This window comes from Gossypium hirsutum, chromosome A07 (genome assembly GCF_007990345.1).
Source record: "Gossypium hirsutum isolate 1008001.06 chromosome A07, Gossypium_hirsutum_v2.1, whole genome shotgun sequence".
Taxonomy (NCBI): Eukaryota; Viridiplantae; Streptophyta; class Magnoliopsida; order Malvales; family Malvaceae; genus Gossypium; species Gossypium hirsutum.
In genome coordinates this window covers 11,911,726-11,930,230 of record NC_053430.1, presented here as the reverse complement: position 1 = coordinate 11,930,230, position 18,505 = coordinate 11,911,726, and the positions used below count along the sequence as shown (strand labels likewise).

At 30.6% G+C, this 18,505-nt stretch overlaps 1 protein-coding gene across 1 annotated transcript; it reads right to left on the bottom strand.

Moving 5' to 3' along the window:
* Positions 1 to 11,924: 11,924 nt before the first annotated feature.
* On the bottom strand, positions 11,925 to 14,169 carry LOC107936806 (cytochrome P450 81Q32). The gene is made up of 2 exons (XM_016869574.2): positions 13,079 to 14,169; positions 11,925 to 12,692 (listed from the first exon to the last, which is right to left on the bottom strand). Exons 1-2 carry the CDS (start codon positions 13,967 to 13,969, stop codon positions 12,078 to 12,080), a joined length of 1,506 nt encoding a protein of 501 aa, XP_016725063.1. The 5' UTR covers positions 13,970 to 14,169; the 3' UTR covers positions 11,925 to 12,077.
* Positions 14,170 to 18,505: the final 4,336 nt, after the last annotated feature.

Sequence of the window (18,505 nt, the reverse complement as noted above, 5' to 3'; positions counted from 1 at the left end):
GTCCATTCACATGCGTTATACCTGTTCTATTATGCTTATGATTGGACTACAAGCTTATTTCCGTTACTATTTACTATCTCATGGCTATTCTTTTCAGTGGACTCAATTGCCATTAGTCCCGTTCGATAGAGGAAAGTCGAGTTCATTTGATTTTTCAGATTCGAGGATGAATCTTTTGAGGAAGGGGGGAATGATACGAGTCACAAAAGCCCAAATTCTTGAAGGCGAGGCCCAATAAGCAAATTCCCAGCCCAATCAAGAAATCCATCCATACTTAGTTGAAAATCAGGCCAAATTGTCAAAGTGGCCCAAGTTGTAAAGTTTTATTTTTATTTTTATTTATTTATTTATTTATTTACTTAGTTTAAATTTTTATGTCAATATTCAGTCCAAGAGTCCCAGATAAAATGACCTTTGACCGAATTTCCATATTAAAATAATTAGGAGTTTTTTTTATTTTAGTTTTCTAATTAGATTAGGGCTAGTTATAAGGCCTATTTAAAGGCATGACTGTCCACCTTGTTAAACACTTATCATTATTATTAAAATTTCAGATTTGTTGAGAGCAGAATTTTCTTTGAGTTTTCTCCAAGATTTCTCTCTTGAGTTTTCTTTAGAAGTTGTTTTAACAATCTTGTGATTGTGGGAGCCATCTTCAACCTTCTTCTTGCCATTGATATTCTTTGGAGGGGAGATTAGAGCCGTTTGAAGGGAGTTGTGAGATCTTTCGAGATTTCAAGGCTTCTTAGGACTTATCTTTTAATTTCTTACTGTCAATTCTTTCTTTATTTCTACTTGTGCTGAATCATTATCTAATCTATTTTCTGTTCTTATTGTGTTTTCAGCCTTTTTCTATCTTAAGGAATCAGCCCAGAAATCCCCAATTTTTAGGGTTTTTCCATACTCTTTTTGGGTGAAATTAGATTGTCGAAATTTGGGGAAAACTATCTTGGTGTTCAATTGGGCAGAATCACAATCTCCTTGAGGGTTTCAAGAACCCTAACACTTATTTCTATTCTCAATTTGATTCTTTGCTGATTTGGGGATTTTATTTCAGATCTGAAAATTAAAAAATCTAATCTTTTAATTTTCTGTTTCGTTTCAGATCTAATTGTTTAGGGTTTTTGTAGGAGTTTCCCGTGACTTGGCAACTCGATCTTGGTCCGCGCGCAACCCCGTATCAGATGGCCTACAACACGTCCGTATGGCGTCGACAGTGGCCTTTTTTAACTTTTGTCGAAACTTCATTTTCTGCGTTTTCGGTACACACTTGGTTCGTTTAAGACACTCAGCAACCCCGAGCCCACCAAAACCTAAACATCAACATTATAGAGCCCAGATTTAGCATTACTTACAAACATTTTACCGAAATTAATTCACAAACGAAAACCCTACAACACCAAAAGCGCATACAAAAATCTTACCGTCGACAAATTAAACTTCGAACACTCAGAATGCTGTTGGAACCCTAGCCAAATCTTGATCTTCTCTTAAACCAAAAGAACAAACATTTCCCCTTCAAAACCACTTAGTCAACAACTGAAAAGATTAATAAAATAAAGCTTAACGAATGAAATCAGTAGGAAATTGCGCTAAAAGGGAAACGAATTGAAACCGAAAAGGAAAAGGGGAAGAAAGAAAATAAAAAAAAAATAGACGGGAAAGATGGGAGCACAGAAACGTAAAAAAAAAAGAGATTTTGGGAAAATAAAATAAAATAAAAATAAACTCCTATATCCCCTAACTCCCCACTACTCAGGTTTCCTGATAAAACTGAAACTCTATAAACCAATGGAGCAAAAATATTAACAATCACGCTTGCACAAAGATTCGAACACAAGACCTCCGGTAAACTCACACTCCACCTAACCACCAGACCAACAGGCCCATTCTAATATGAAATTACAAGTAATCAAATATAAGCCCACTAAGAAAAAATAGGGCTTGGTTCAGAAAAATACAAAAATTTTCCAAATGCAAGGCTTGAACTTGGGACCTCTCACACATACCCAGAACACTTAACCACTGAAACAGATACACACTTTTGTCAAAACTTTACAAAAGCCAACATAAGAAATTTTGGGCGTTACATATCAACACAAGCCATTCAAATGGTTAATCACAACAAAACACTTACATGCCAACATTTGGCCAAATTAAACTATACATGCCATTCTAACCAAATTTGATTTACTATATATACCGAAATGAGCTGATGGATAATGTGAAGTAACTTCGACCAGCTTCCAACCAAATCGAGCTTCCAAATTACTATAAAAACAGGAAAAATAAAATAGAGTAAGCATTTAAGCTTAGCAAGTTCGTATAACATGGAATTTAACTTACCATTATTTCACATATAAGGTAAGTATACAAGAATTATCCAATCCAACTTGGCCAAAAGCCTAAACACATATCCTCACCATGTTAGCCAAGTAATCACATATAATAGTCCTTAATCATGGATAAACAAAATCATCAAGCAAGTTCCACATTCCAATAACAACCAATTCATGCATCAGTATATCAAGTAATATCATTTCCATGTACTTCATGTATATACGGGTAATAGTTCGTTTCGAACTCATGATAACTCATATCAGAACTTTGCCCGTTGAACCATTTAAAATATCGTCAGATACACAAGTAATACACACGAAGTGTACAAAATTGTAATCCATCAATTCATGTAATCCATCAATTCATGTACATGTATGTTTATACAAACATGTAAATGGGAAGCTCTTCCGAGCCATATAACGGGAAGCTCATGTGAGCTGTATAACGGGAAGCTCTTGTGAGCCAAATATCGAAAAGCTGAAGAGAGCCATTAATCAGGAAACTCGTGAGAGCCAAGTATCGGGAAGCTCGTGAGAGCTAAATATTAGGATGCTCATAAGAGCTGTGTGTATCCGCAACACATGCAGGATCACAACTAATTCGAGAACCCTAATGACATGTCATTTGTATCCTTCGAATTTTTAAGGTTCAAATGGGACTCGGTACTTGTCAAATATGTGGTCAATATTATACATGGCATTTTATACAAATAACACACAATAATATTCAATTTAAAACATATAAATATACAATTTAGTTACACGAACTTACCTCGACAAGTGTATGTAAATTTGTAGGCTACTAATCCAATACTTTCTCTTTTTCTCGATCTAACTCTGTATTAGGTCTATATGGACCTATACGAATGAATTTAAATCAATTTAATATAATTCATATTCAATTCAGTCCAATACACATCTTTGGAAAAATTACTATTTTACCCCTATACTTTTAATTAATTATGATTTTGTCCCTAAGCTCGGAAAATGAAATTCATGCAATTTAATCCTTATTTCAAACCTAACCGATTTTCATACATATCGATAGCAGCCCATGTATTTCAAAAAATTTAAAATTTTCCATAAATTTTTCATCTTTTCAATTTAGTCCCTAAATCAGAATTTCATCAAAATTCTCTTTACAAAAGTTGTTTATCTATCAACAACCTTTCATTTTCTACCATTAAACCTCATAATTCAACTATACTCATCCATGGAAAAACCATAACATTTTAATAGTTTTACAAATTAATCCCTGAGATAGCTAGATTAAGCTATTACGATCTTAGAAACATAAAAATCATTAAAAACGGGATAAGAATACTCACCTAATTAAGAAAAATAAGCATGTCTATCTTAAGCTTTCATGGCTAGGGTTTCCATGTTTTTATTTTAGGAAAGATGGTGAAAATGATAATAATTTAATTATTTAATTCATTTATCATCATTTTATCATTTACTTTCCAAAATTAACCTTACTAATTTACTAAATTCCAATGATGAATAATCATTCTTATCTACTAACAACACTAAATGGTCTATTTGTCATATAAGGACCTAAAATTTTAAATTCTATAGCTATTTGGTACCTTTAGCTACTAGAATTCAACTTTTGCTCTTTATACAATTTGGTCCTTTTCATCAAATTAGACATGTAAACGATAAAATTTCTTAACGAAATTCTCATACGATATTTCTATCATACTATAGAACATAAAATAATATTAAAATAAATTTTCTTCTAACCTCGGATTTGTGGTCCCGAAACCACTATTTCGATTTCATTGAAAACGGGCTGTTACATATTTTATTAAAAATATGTATTTGGATAATTTTTCTTGTTGAATGGATTTTGAATAGGTAATGTATATGCAGTTAGATTATGAAAATATTAAAAAAATCTTAAAATAAGGAATTATCGACGTTGGTGAAATGAAGCGTTATAACAGCCCTATTTTCGATGGTACTAGAGAAAGCGATTTCAAAACTCTATTTTCATAAATTGATTTCGTCAATATTAAATATGAATATTTATAGAGTTGGTATAAAATTATATTAAGTTTAGTCCAGTAATTTTGCTAAATTAATGGTTAATTCAGGTACAAATATTAAATTGTAAAAGTCCAATCACTATAGGTTTTTTAATTGACCAAAGACTTAAGGACTTAAATTGCATTTAGCCAAATGTTTAAAATGGTAATTAAACCATTTTTTAATAAGGGTTAGTGGATAGTGATTATTTTTCTGCAAAATAAGTTTAATAATTAGCTTTTGTTAATTAATTATGCTTAAGTTTATTAAATCAACTTAATTAAGCATTAATCTTAATATATCTAATAAAATGAGTAGATGACAAAGTCATCTCAACTTTTCCACCATTTTCGTCCAAAGAAGAGAAGAAAACCTATAAAAATTTTACACAATTTGACCCTTAATTGGTAAGCTCAATTAAGTCATTTTCTTGTAATTTTTTATATTTTTGAGGTTATGAGAACTTAATTTAGCTAGCCCATGTACCAGTTTACAAATCTATTAAAGTTTTTGAAAGTTTTTATTATTGATTTCTTAAAGAAATTGATATGAAATTGATAGATTTTAAGCTTAGATTATGAAAAGGACTAGATCATAAAGTTTAATTGTTACTTTTGTACATGGGAACTAAAGTGAATAAAATGTAATTTTTTTGTAAATTTTGGTATAAATAGAAAGTAGAGGTCCCTTAAAGGATGTAATTGAAGTCAGTTTTTAAACCGAGGCTCAAAATTGAAAGTTATGGCTATTTCGATTTTAGAGACTAAATTGATAAAATGTAAAACTTTAAGGGTATCGAAAAATGAGATCAAATAGGTTCATTCATGTCATGGTATATTTTATAAATTTTTGGTATTGATGGATTGGGTGAAATAATTGTTTAGATCAAGAACCGAGCCAAAGTAGAATTAGTCGAGGAAAAGCTAAAATTGTCAATTAGTCCCTGAAAAATAAACTTGTTTGACGTTTTGATCAGGTAATTCCATATGGTATTTATTTACTTAGTTTTTTATGTATTTGAATTGTGTGTGTGTGTGAATTGGTATGATTAGGTTAGAATTGGACTAGTTGAAAAGTGATGTTAATATGTGTAAAAGATGCCCGTGTGAACTTAGTAAATGTTAGGATATGATTGATATGCAAATAGGGTTTTGTGTGCGCTTGTATGAGATTGATTACAAATATTACTAAGGTCCAACATTTTTTATGGATTCTCAATTCTATGTGACACAATTTTAGCTCGGACGAGTAACTAAATGTAACAACCTAATTTTTAGTGGTGCCAAAAAAAATGGTTTCGGAACCTCATTTTTGCATATCAGGTCCGTAAATATTAAATATGAATATTTATAGAGTTAGTATAAAGATATATTAAAGTTTAGTTCTTCAAGTTTGTCTTTTAATTGCTTAATTAAGGTACAAAGATTAAATTGTAAAAGTCTTATCATTATAGATTTTTAAATAGCAAAGGGTTCAAAATAGTAATTAAACCATTTTGCTTTATCAAATAATGGAGAATGATGTTATGTTCCACTAACTTTGGTTAAATTTGATTAAGGTTTAATTAATTAAGTCTTTAATCTAAGTATATAAATGTAATCTGTGCACATTGTCATCCCTATTTCTTCTTCTCCACTGAAACACACTAAATAAAACCTAAGAAGCCAGTTTTGAAGCTTCAACACTTTCGGTCCTCAATTGTAAGTTAATTTATTGTATTTTTTATGTTTTTTAGGTCATGAGAGCTTGATTTAACTAGCCCATGTACCAATTTGTAAAATTGTTAAAGCTTTTGAATGTTACCATTGTTGATTTCTTAAATAAATTGGTGTTAAATTGATATATTTTAAGCTTAGATATGAAAAAGGATTAGATTCTAAAGTTTAATTGTTAGTTTTGTTCATAAGGACTAAAGTAAATAAAATGCAAAATTATTGTGAAATTTTAGTAATAATAGCTAGTAGAAGGTCCCTAAGGGATGTAATGAAATCAGGTTCCAAACTAAAGCTTAAAATTGGAAGTTATAACTATTTTAGTTTTAGGGATTAAATTGAATAAAATACAAAACTTTAAGGGTATTAGAAAACTAAAATTATATTGGTTCATGCGTATCATGGCATAACATGAAAATGTTTGGTATTGATGAATTGTTTAAAATAATTGTTTAGATAAGGAATTGAATCAAACCGAAGATAATCGAGGAAAAGCCAAAATTGTCGATTAGTCCCTGGAGGTTCAATTTGTTTGTTGTTTTGACTAGGTAAGTTCATATGGTATAAATGTGTTTAATTTTTTATGTATTTGATTTGTGTATTTATGCTAGATTGTGAATTGATTGTGGTAAATTGGTACAAAGGTGAGAGTTTGACTAAATTGTAAAGAAATATATATGTTTTAAGGATATCCGGTTGAACTTTGTAAATGATAAGATATGATTTGGCATGCTAGTAGGGTCTTATGCAAACTTGTACAAATTGATTGCATATTATTATCGAGATCCAGCCTTTGTTACGGACTCGAAGATATATGTGACACATGTTTAGCCTGGACTGGTAACCTGATGTCGTTTTAAAAGTTTAGCCTAGACAGGTAACTTGAAATGTATATATACTCAGCTTGGACAAACAATCGGATGTGTTGTTATAAATTTTTAGCCTGGACGGCTAACATAACACGAATATATTTAGCTCAAACAAGCAATTGGTGTAATTGAGATATCTGTTTATCCAAATTTGTTTACTAGGGTTCATCAGGCAAAACAAATTACATGAATTGAAAAATTGAAATGATACATAATGATCTTGATATTCACTTGTGAAATGTCGAATTTGAACTTGAACAAGGTATTGAAGAAAAGACTTTAGCATGTATGCAATTGTTTCATTCCATGATTGACTATGTTTTAATCTAGTTAATCAAAATGACATGAATTGGTATGATATGTAAGAGGTGGTATTATATGTTTTATTTACAAGTTAAAACTCACCTTATTGATACGTGGTTTGTAACTATGCTAAACTTGATTGAAAGAGAAGGTAAGTCATTGTTAATTTCTATGAACTTACTAAGCATCATATATGCTTACCCCATTTGTTTTCCCTTTTCCTTATGGATTTTCACCTTGCAAAATGCGTCAAGTCAGATAGAATCGAAGCTCACATTTTCCTATCACTGAATCGGTAGATGTTTGATTGTTTTGACCCCTAGGTTGTGGCATATATATAAGTGACATGGAGTGTATATATTGATATGTGAATGTAACACCCTTAATACGTATCCGTCGCCAGAATAGGGTTATCGAGCATTACCAGGGTTTACAGATCAAGCAGACAGAAATTTCATACGTTTCATTACATATCAATATTCATAATAAAACCAATCAAAAATCCAATATATTGTCCTTAAACGAGCCCTCAAGTCCCGAAATATATATTAGAAACAAGTCGAGACTAAATCGGAAACTCAGAGAATTTTTCTTAGAATTATTTAAAATTTTCAACACTGCAGGGGTCACACAGCCGTATGGCTAGGCTGTGTGACTCACACGATCAAAAGACACACCCGTGTCTCAGGCTGTGTGGGCATTCGAAATAAGGACACATGGTCGTGTCCAGCCCGTGTCCATACCCGTGTAACTCTTTGACTTAGGTCACACAGCCAAGTCACACGCCCGTGTGTCAGGCCGTGTGAGCATAATGACTTGCATTCTTAAAAGATACAGGGGACACACGGCCATGTAACTTCATGTGTCATACATGCCCGTGTCTCTACCCGTGTAGACAAAAATAGGACATTTTTTATGCCACATTTCTCACTCAAATTGACACCAACCTAGCCTCAACAAATTGCACATCAACAAGCCATAACAAGGCATTCAACGCAAGCTAAAATTATATCTTAAACATGTATTATCACCACATACAACCAATATGCCATTAAGTACCTTAAATGATAACTTTAAAAAAAATTTCCAAACTTACCTAATTATTTACCCAACCAAGTTGCCAAAGTTCACTATAATTCAATTATATACATACATATAACACTCATGCTCATATCATAATATACCTCATTCTCATACCAATATGTAAGTTGGTTATTTAAACAAAATATCTATCTTAATATTTTCACAAGCCAAGCCTTGACTAAACCGTACAAAAACCTATACATGCCATATAAACCATACATTTCAAAAATTACTGGAATAAGTTGGATAGTGCGCCTTGAGTGTTGATCCGATCGTCTAACCTTACGAAAATCTACAAGGACATTAAACAACGCAAATAATCTTAATGAAGCTTAGTAAGTTCGACGAGAGAAATAAAAATCTTATCGAACTAACTATAATAAATCAAATAATAAAAATCATTCATGATAACTCCCTGTCAATCACAACTTCAATCAATGAATACATTCGTTTTCAAGTCGTTACCAAAAATAAATAACATGTCTTTTAATTTCAATAAATAAATCACTTTACCAAATCTTTCTCAAATCGAAGAATGACTTATGGATAAGAGTACATCGTCAACAGAAGCTCATAAGAGCTGGGCCTCCCAAATACGCCAATTAGAACCTCGAAAGCTGAACAGAAGCTCATTAAAGCTGAACAGAAACTCATAAGAGTTGAACAGAAAGTAAAACACAGTTTGCAATAAATGCTGAACCCTGGTTTACTTGGGAAAAATGCCATTGTCTCATTCCAATACCATTATACACCAAAATACGAATGTACTCAAATCCTGAGTTCCATTCAAACAGAAATCCAATTCAATATTATAATTTCAACAATAATTCATTTCCAATAATAGAATAAATAAATAATACCATTCATCAATTTATAAAAAAATATTAATTTTTTTAACCATACAAACTTATCTAGGCTGAATTGTAGCAATTGCAGAAGTTCAGGGACTATTCTACTATTTTTCCTTTTTCAAAAGTTTCTACGGGATCTTGATCTAAAATATAAAATTACTCAATCATTAGCATATATTTCACTTCCAATTCATTTCGCAATTAATACCCTTTTATTTTTAAAATTTACACAATTACCCCAAACTTTTACAATTTTTGCAATTTAATCCTTTAATTAGTTAATCTATCAAATTAACTCATTTTCCTCAATCAATAATTTATTCAAATATTCTAAACCATTATACAACCCCTAATAAACAAAAAAAATCCACTATCAAACCCTAATATTTTAACCTTTTCACAATTTAATCCTAAAATTAATATTTAACAAAATCACTTTATAAAATCATCATACAATACAATCAAAGCTGTAAATCCACGTTATTCACCAAAAACATCTAATATTCATCAATGATAACTTCCAAAATTTTTAATAAAATCAAAAACTAAGGTAAGATTTAGTTAGACCTAATTGTAACAATCTTAAAAACATAAAAATTACAAGAAACGGGTAAGAATTGAACTCACATGAAGGAAGAATATGAAGAACCAACTTAAGCTCTCTCCTATGTCTGTTTTTGAATCGAAATTGAAGATGAATTCAATAAAAACTTTTAGAATTTTCTATTTGTTTGTTTTAATTTTACTTAAATTACCATTTTGCCATTAAATGGTTTTATTTTATTATTTTCTCTCCTTATGTTGCCTTATCTTTTTATTTTAGGTATAATTGTTTCTTAAGTCCTTTTTTTTATTAATCAAGCAATTTAATCACTCGCCGGATTTGGTTGTCTCGAACCACTATTTTTGACACCACTGAAAATTGGGTTGTTACAATGAATGTGCCTACTTGTGGCAAGATTGTTTTAACATTTGCCCATCATGTTTGAATTGGTGTTAGATTACATATAGTGTTGGACTTATAAGTTCTTCTATGCTAAAGATGTAATGCTTTATAACTATGTGAATAACTTATGGAATGGTATGAAATGAGATAGAAATGGTAGTTTGTTTGATTGGTGAATGAAATGGAAATGCATTTGAACATTTTCACCTTGAAATATGCTTGTAAAAAATGTGGCTAGTTTTCGAGGTTGATGGATGAACTTGAAGGTTATATGCCATAAATGTCCATAAGGTATATTTTGGAAGTTTTATGATTTGAATATTATGTCCATATACGGCCATGTAGTGTCGACAGGCCCCAATTTCAGCTTTCGTCATTCGTTGTTTTCCGGGTTTCTCGTTACACACCTAGATATTTTGCAATAAAGGCTCAAAATCCACGTATTCCAAGACCTAAATTGACAACTAATACCAATTAATAATCGAGATTTATCAACCCAAACGACCGATTGGCAAAAATAATGTTAATTGAAACTATTTTATCCAATCAGCAGTCCCCAAAAACAATTGATCACTTACCCTTGAACGAGAACAACACCCACACGAATCTTAATTTGTCGATAAGTTAGTTGCCTCGTAGACCTCACCTAACACAAATCAATCAGTTAACAATGGTACACCACACCAACTACACCTCAACATAATTGAAAACTAACGACGAAGACAACAAAGACCCACAACGAAAAAAGAGACAAGACTTACTCACGAACCGCGTTGAAATCCATTCAGTCAAACACCACTATCGATCTTGAATAGCAAAACAATGAGAAATTGGGCATAAAAATCAAGAATCGAAAGGAATAATCTACTACCCTCTTTATAAGAACCCACGTGAAAAGAAAGAAAATCAAATTGATTTTGTGTATAGAATAGGAAAACAAAAGTAACGTGAGACTAGGGAAAGTTTTTTTTTTTTTTGAAATATCTTCCTATTATTTTTAAATAAAATCAAAATAAAAACAATAAAAAAATCCAAACCTATCCATCCACTAACCATTTCGTATCCAACAACTTTCAAGAATTTAAATTTGACCAAAATCACACAAAATGGTAGACCAATACTAAAACCAACAAAAGAATATTTTTACTTACACAGGGACCCAAACCCAAAACCTCAAAGACACAACTCCAACACTTAACCACTAAAACATATACTTGATTATGACAAGGTTAACAAACAGAGACCCATATATTTGTGGGACGTTACAAGTAAAATATTGTAAATCAGTAGCATTTAAACCAAAAAAATACCATTAAAAAGTAGACAATTAGCGAAAATTGTAGATGAGAGCGCCATTAAAAAGTAGCACTACATAGGTGTTTTGTGAGAAAAATGCCACAAAAATAAGTGACTTTGTGACGTTACATAGAAAAACAAAGCTATACATAAATAGAGCCATTAAAGTAATATCTTATTTTTAGCGACAAATATAGTATAAAGGCCACTAATTATGGCATTTTGTGGCTGCTGGAAATGCCACAAAAAGTGTTACATCGTCGCTATGATAGCGACATATTTTTGTCAAACGTCACGACTTTTATGGACGATCATTTTAGCGGCGTTTTTCAGAGTGGCTTATCTTTTGCCTCTAACATTTTTAGAGGCACTTGTAAACGCTACTATATCTTTAAAAAAATGTTGCTATTGCCTAAAATTGTTGCAGTGTAAATTATCTTGCATAATTCACTTTTATGATGCAACTTAGTATTAGGTAAATCTCAAGTAATCAATGAGTCAATATTTTCTTATTCTTTTTATTTTTCATGCAAAAACCATTGAGCACAACAATACAAAAGATGATAATTAACTCTTAAGATTTTATCAAACCAATAAGTTTGAAACATTACTTTACTAAGGGCACAAAATCCTAACATAAGAATTATTTATAGAAGTTTCAAAGCTTTATCCACAATCGGTCGAGCTTTGCACAGAGCCTCCAATGGATGAGCTTTAGGCATTGTGCCTCCAATACCTTCATTCATATCAATTTGCTTACCATCAACCCTTTCCCAGTCAAAACATTGAATCAATGAGCCAAGGGTTAATCCTATTACTCGTTGAGCAAGCCCTGACCCTGGACATGCCCTCCTTCCTAACCCAAATGGCATTATCTTGTGAGACTGAGAATCATCATTCTCAAACCTTTCTGGCTTAAAACTTGTCGGATCATCCCATAATTGAGTGTCCCTATGAATGGACCATGCATTCATTAACACGATTGTGCCATGCGGCACATTGTATCCACCTATAGTGCAACCAATAGATGCCACATGAGGAAGTAGAAGAGGGACTGCAGGGTATAATCTTTGAGCCTCTAGTATAATACTTTGAAGATACTTTAACTTTGAAACATCTATTTCATCAATCAAATTTTCTTGTCCTATTTCAGTGTCTATTTCAGCTTGAGCCTTCTTCAATACTTCTGGGTGGTTCAATAAATTGGTCATTGTCCATTCTAAGGTCACTGATGTTGTATCAGATCCTGCTAGTAATAGGACCTGCATGATCACCATGTATGTTATTAGGGACAAGGCTAGAGAATTTTTCGAAGAATAGCCTAGAATTAAGCTATATAAGATTATAAGAGTTAAAATGTAAATTTACCGTTTTAATAGCTTATATCTTTATCATTTTTTTAAATGATTAATTTAAAATTTTATCATTTTTGAGGGGATAAAGTACAATTTTAATTTATAAGTTCAAAATTCCCATTTAACGGTTTTTTTTTAATCTTTGAAAAGCCCTTGAAATTTGAGAAAAACCTACTTAATTAAGTCCATACAAAAACTAGACCGTTTGACCAACTATTTCCGACTTAATTTATTTTTTGCCTCATACCCTTTCGAAAACAATGAAACTTGAAGAGAAAGAAGAGTGAACTAACCAGCATAAGCCCTTTGATGATTTCATCAGTGTAGTAATCAGGATCAGATTGTTGCAAGTTAAGAAGGTGATCTACCATACTACCATTACCGTTATTTTCCTGCTTCATCCATCGATGCTCATCGACCAACTTTTGCAGCAATCCATCCAACTTTTTCCCAATCTTTTTTACCTTCTTTTCGTACCCTCCAAACCAATTCAAAACCGGCAAGAAATCCGCACGATTCGCCGTACCGCCGTTCTTAAACGTCCCTTCTATAACCTCCCTGAACTCCCTCGCTTCGTTTTCATTCGTCACTTCTTCCCCAAAATACCTTTTCCCGGCAACCATCCTCATTATGTTATTAAACGTCAAGTCATTAAGCATGGATTTCAGCTTCACTTTCACAAACTCCCGACGCGAATCACGCGACAAACTCACCAACAACCGCCGGACCTCGTCTTTCCGAACAGCGGCAAAGGCGTTGAGACGACTCGAGGAGAAGATTTCAATAGCGCCGATGCGACGTAAGTTGCGCCAATGGTCACCGTAAGACGAGGTGGAAACTGTGGTGTAGTTGTAGCCGAGGTACTTCCCTGCGATCAACTTGGGACGGTTGGCTAAAACTATGTCGTTTACGGTGAAGCATTCCTCGGCAACGGCTGAAGACGAAACCACCACAAAGAGCCGAGATCCAAGGCGGAGGGAGAAGACAGGGCCGTATTTTTGAGAAAGATGGTGGTAGAAACGGTGGATAGGAGTTTTAAGGAGGTGGAGGTGGCCGATTATGGGGAGTGAAGGTGGGGATGGGGGGAGGTTTTGGGGATATTTTTTGGATTGAAATAATAATTTTGAACAAAGTAGGAGAAAGATCAGTGAAAGAGATGCATACACAATTGTTGTTTCTTCCATTTTGATTATGGTTTATTCATTAATTCACGGTGTTTTGTTTTTTTATATAGAGAGAATTAAAGATAGTGATGAATTTGTCCACCAATTTCTAATTGCATTTCATTCAAGGTTAATTTATGCTAGTAGTGCCAATATTTTATAAAAGTTGTACTTTTTAAGTTTTAAAAATTTAGTTTTAACTCGCTAAATCTGTTAGTTTTATATTATGTGTATAATTATAAACACAATTTATATTTTTCAATTAGATTATTCTAAGTTTATGTACTTTTTAAAATTTTAAAATTTTAATCTTGAGACAAATAATAACTATTAATCTATTAATTAAATTCTTAATGAGTAATATATGAAAATAATAAATTAACATGATATTATATTAATATATTTATCGTATCAAATTTTAGAACTAATAGAATTTAACTTAATAATTATCATTTGATAACTAAAATTTTAAAATTTAAAAAATCTTTCAAATTTTACCAATTTAAAATATAAATACTGAACTTACAACTTTAGTAAACAAACTAATAGCTATTGCTGAAATTCTTAATGATTACTGTAGGATTAATATAAATGAAAATCCACGTGTATCTCAAACTCAAGATTTCAAATTTCTTTAAGTTTATCATTAAGTGTGAAAACATCATTGTTTAATACATTAGGAAATATAAATATATAAAATGATTAATAAATATTAAAACAAATTAGAAAGTATATACTCCATCTTGACTTTAGTTAATAATATTGAAACAAATTTATTTAAAATTAAATATATGATATTCTTAATATTAAATGAAGGGGTTTTACATAAATAATATAAAATAAATAAATAAATACTAGAATAAGATAAGAGCATTAATATTCACGAAACTAGGTAAATACTACAGTAAATAACTAGTGTCGCCTAGCCAATCGACGACACCCCTTTCCTCTTTAAAAAGGAATTTCTTTTTAGGTGCAGGATCAGTCGGCGACACCTGTATTTCAAAGTATTTGAAATTTAAAATATGTGTTTTTTAAATAGTATACGCATAAAAAAATATTATTTATTGGTGTCACTGATATATTAGGTGGCACTCTATCATTTTTAATAATATATATATATTTTTTAAGCTGAAAAAAAGTTTGATATAAAAATTTTTGGGTTTTAAAACCCAAGCCCGTGATCAACAGGTCACATCTGTGGCAAGTGTAAAAAATATATTTTTTATTTTTATATGTATATTATAAAAATTATATTTTGAGTTTAAAATACAAGTATAGCTAATAATTTTCTTTAAAATAGAAAGGGGTACTGCAGATTGATCTTATAACACAAATTATTTATCGTAGTGTTTATCTAATTTCGTGAATATTATTTTTCTTCTCTAATATTTATTTATTTATTTTATATTATTAAAGTAAAAAACCTTTAAATGAAGGATATGCTTAATGATTTTCAAAAGTCTTTAAAAAATTTAGTCAAAAGAAAATGACAAAAAGTGAAGTGCGCATTTGGCACGCTATCAATATCAACTAGACGTAAGCGTATACGTTAATGCTCTTCTAGTTCTAGAAACAGTACTTTATCTTTAGGGTAAATTTTATTCATGGTTATCAAGCTATTAAAAAAATTATATTTAAGTAAATTAATTTCAAAAAATTATAAAATATTTATTAAATTATTCTAAAATTTTTATTTAATTCATTGAGTTGTTTAAAGTTGATATTATATGCAATAACAGATACAAGGGGTAGGCAAAGGCCACTACCCCTAACCTTTTAGAAATTTACATAGCACCCCTTTTAAGATGAATTTTATTACATTAAATTCCTTAAAAATTTAAATTCTATCCCCAAAAAGAATATATAATTTCTCTCTTTTATTTACTTGTATTTTAGATCATATGATTTCTATATGTAAAAATTATATTTTAATTTTAGTTTCTTCTTCTGCAAATGATAGAAGACCATACTAGTTTTTGGATTTTGAGATGTTGGTATTACTTATTAGAAATTAGAAGCGCAACATAATTATTAAGGTTAAAAGGTTAATTTTATTCATATTTCAAATCATAAATATATATGTATACTTTAATTACTGAAAAACTATACATGAAAATTAATAGTAAAAAAATATGTAGCCGACAATGCTAAGTTATATATCTGGATTCGCCATTGATTATATGGTCTTCTTTATTTGTACTAATTGAATGCTTTCCTTTCTCTTCTCTTACAATTTAGTTTTTTTTCATGAAATAGTTTTAAATATTATGAATTTTTAAACTAAAATTTAAACAGTTTTCTTCTTTGATCTAAATACTGACAGTCAAATCGAATTGAATTTAAGTTATATTTTTCTATTGGGTAATAGTAATGGTAATTAAAATAAAAGTAAAAATTCATTTATGAAGAAACTAAAATACAAAGTCCCAGACAGCAGTGCACAAATGTTAACTACAAAGCATGCAGAAGAGCAAAAAGAAAGAAAAGACACGGGTATAATTAAAGAAAGAGATGATATAAAAAAAAGAACTCAAATCTCTAGACAAACGTAGCATCACGCCCAAACCTCAATCAAGGTGTGGCGCAGGTAAGCCATCTTTATTGAATATGAATGCGAGATATGATGAACCCAATTAAAAGGACACATCATCCTAGGAGTAGAAATAGACACCCAGATAGCAGCTTCATTATGTGTCAAGTGTCAACAAGTTCACTGCCCAACAACAATAAAAAAGAATATACTCAAGCAGATGTAAGTTCACTAATTCTAGAGATAGAGATTCAATAATTTTTCTTCTTCTACAAAAAATTCTTAATTTTAGGAGGGAGCTGCATACACCAAAAAAGCTTCCAAAGTTTTGAATCCTAATTAACAACCCCATGTACCATTCTTTCCTTTTGTAACACAAAATATCCAGTCTTAACGGAATATTTTCCATCGGAGCTTGCAGGCCTAACCATTATATCATGCCCTTCAATATATATAGCTCAATGATACTTCTAAGATGGCTCTAATCACCACAAGGACATTATCACTAAAAACTGCACTAGATTGCTCCAGAGTAACCCTTTATCCTGATGTTCTACCATTATTCTTGTCAAAAGTGATAGGAGTGAGAAAAAAAAATGAGTGGTCAGAATTAAATTATATATTTTTACTATTTTACTATTTTAATAGTTTATATATTTGTAATTTTTTAATTAAATTAAATTTTTATTATTTTTTGAGAGATAAAAATATAATTTATATTGTTATTAATTTAAAATTTTATAAATGATAAAAGAATATATATAATAAAAATTCCATTTTAGGGCCGGCACGCTGCCACCCCGCTCCGCTACTGCTTGCCAATTTTGATCATCCATGCAATTTTTTTCTTAAAAAACAGTTAATATAAAAACTTCATTTCATCGTGATAAATTCAAATTAGATTTTTTTTTAGTTAACGTTATAAAAGGAAAGTAGTAAAGTAAAGAAATCAATTCAGGAGATTTGGAGCGAATAAAAAATTATTATTTATAAATTTTGAGTTTTAATTTTTGGATAAATTATTTGATTCTTCTCTTTAATGGAGGTTTGGTTTAAGGATCATTATACTTGATCTTGGATGAGTGTAATTCTTTTCAAGAGTTATTGAGAATTGATTTTAAAAATGTGTTTGGAGAGATGTTTGATCAAGAATTTAATTTTATTTGGATTCAAGGGTCTTCAAGGCTTAACCTTAAATTAATGACTTCAAAGTCAATACGGTTGAGACTTGATATTCAAAATAGGTTTGGAGAGATATTTGTTCAAGAATTTAATTTGATTTGGACTCAAAGATATTTGAGACTTTATTTTGAAAATGTTTGAAGAGAATTCAAGTCCAAGGCTCTTAGAGGCTTGATATTGGATGAATGATTCTACTTAAAAGGGTGTTTTAGACTTAATCTTAGAAAACAAATTTTATCTTTACTGAGTTGATTCAACCAAATTGGAGAGAGTTTTGATCCAAAAGTCTTCGAGATTTTATCTTGGATTGATATTCTGCATTTTAGAACTAATATAATGCTCTTTAGAATTTTTGAATTTCTTGAAAGACGGTTTCTTAGAATTTTAAAGAAAATGTCTAATTTTCAAATTTTTTCTTCAAATTTGGATTTATTAACTTTTAAACTTAATTTAATTAATTAAAGGTAAAATAATAATTTGTTAAGGGTAATCTATAAAAATAGTCACTTTTGTTTGTCTCAGGTTACATTTTAGTCACTTATATTTGAAATGTTACGTTTTAGTCGCTTATGTTATTATTTTGTTACGAAGTGATCACTCTACCATTAAGTTTCGTTATCTCTCTAACAGTAATCCTACGTAGCATCCAACTAGATTTTAGGTGCCAACTTGGATTTCTAAATGGGATGAAAATAGATTTTTAATTAAAAAAATTTAATTAATTAAAATTTTTAAACCTAAACATTAACTAAAAAAACTCTTCATCTCCTCTTTTTAATTTTTCTTTCGTCTCTTCTTTTATGTAATGGTTTTTTTTTCATTGAAATAAAAGTAATGGTAGT

What these genes read in the sequence shown, in the direction of transcription:
- LOC107936806 (XM_016869574.2), bottom strand. Translation starts at nt 13,969, where the DNA reads ATGGAAGAAACAACAATTGTGTATGCATCTCTTTCACTGATCTTTCTC. An exon ending in TCATCAAAGGGCTTATGCTG is followed by an intron (nt 12,693 to 13,078) that starts GTTAGTTCACTC and finishes GTGATCATGCAG; the next exon opens with GTCCTATTACTAGCAGGATC.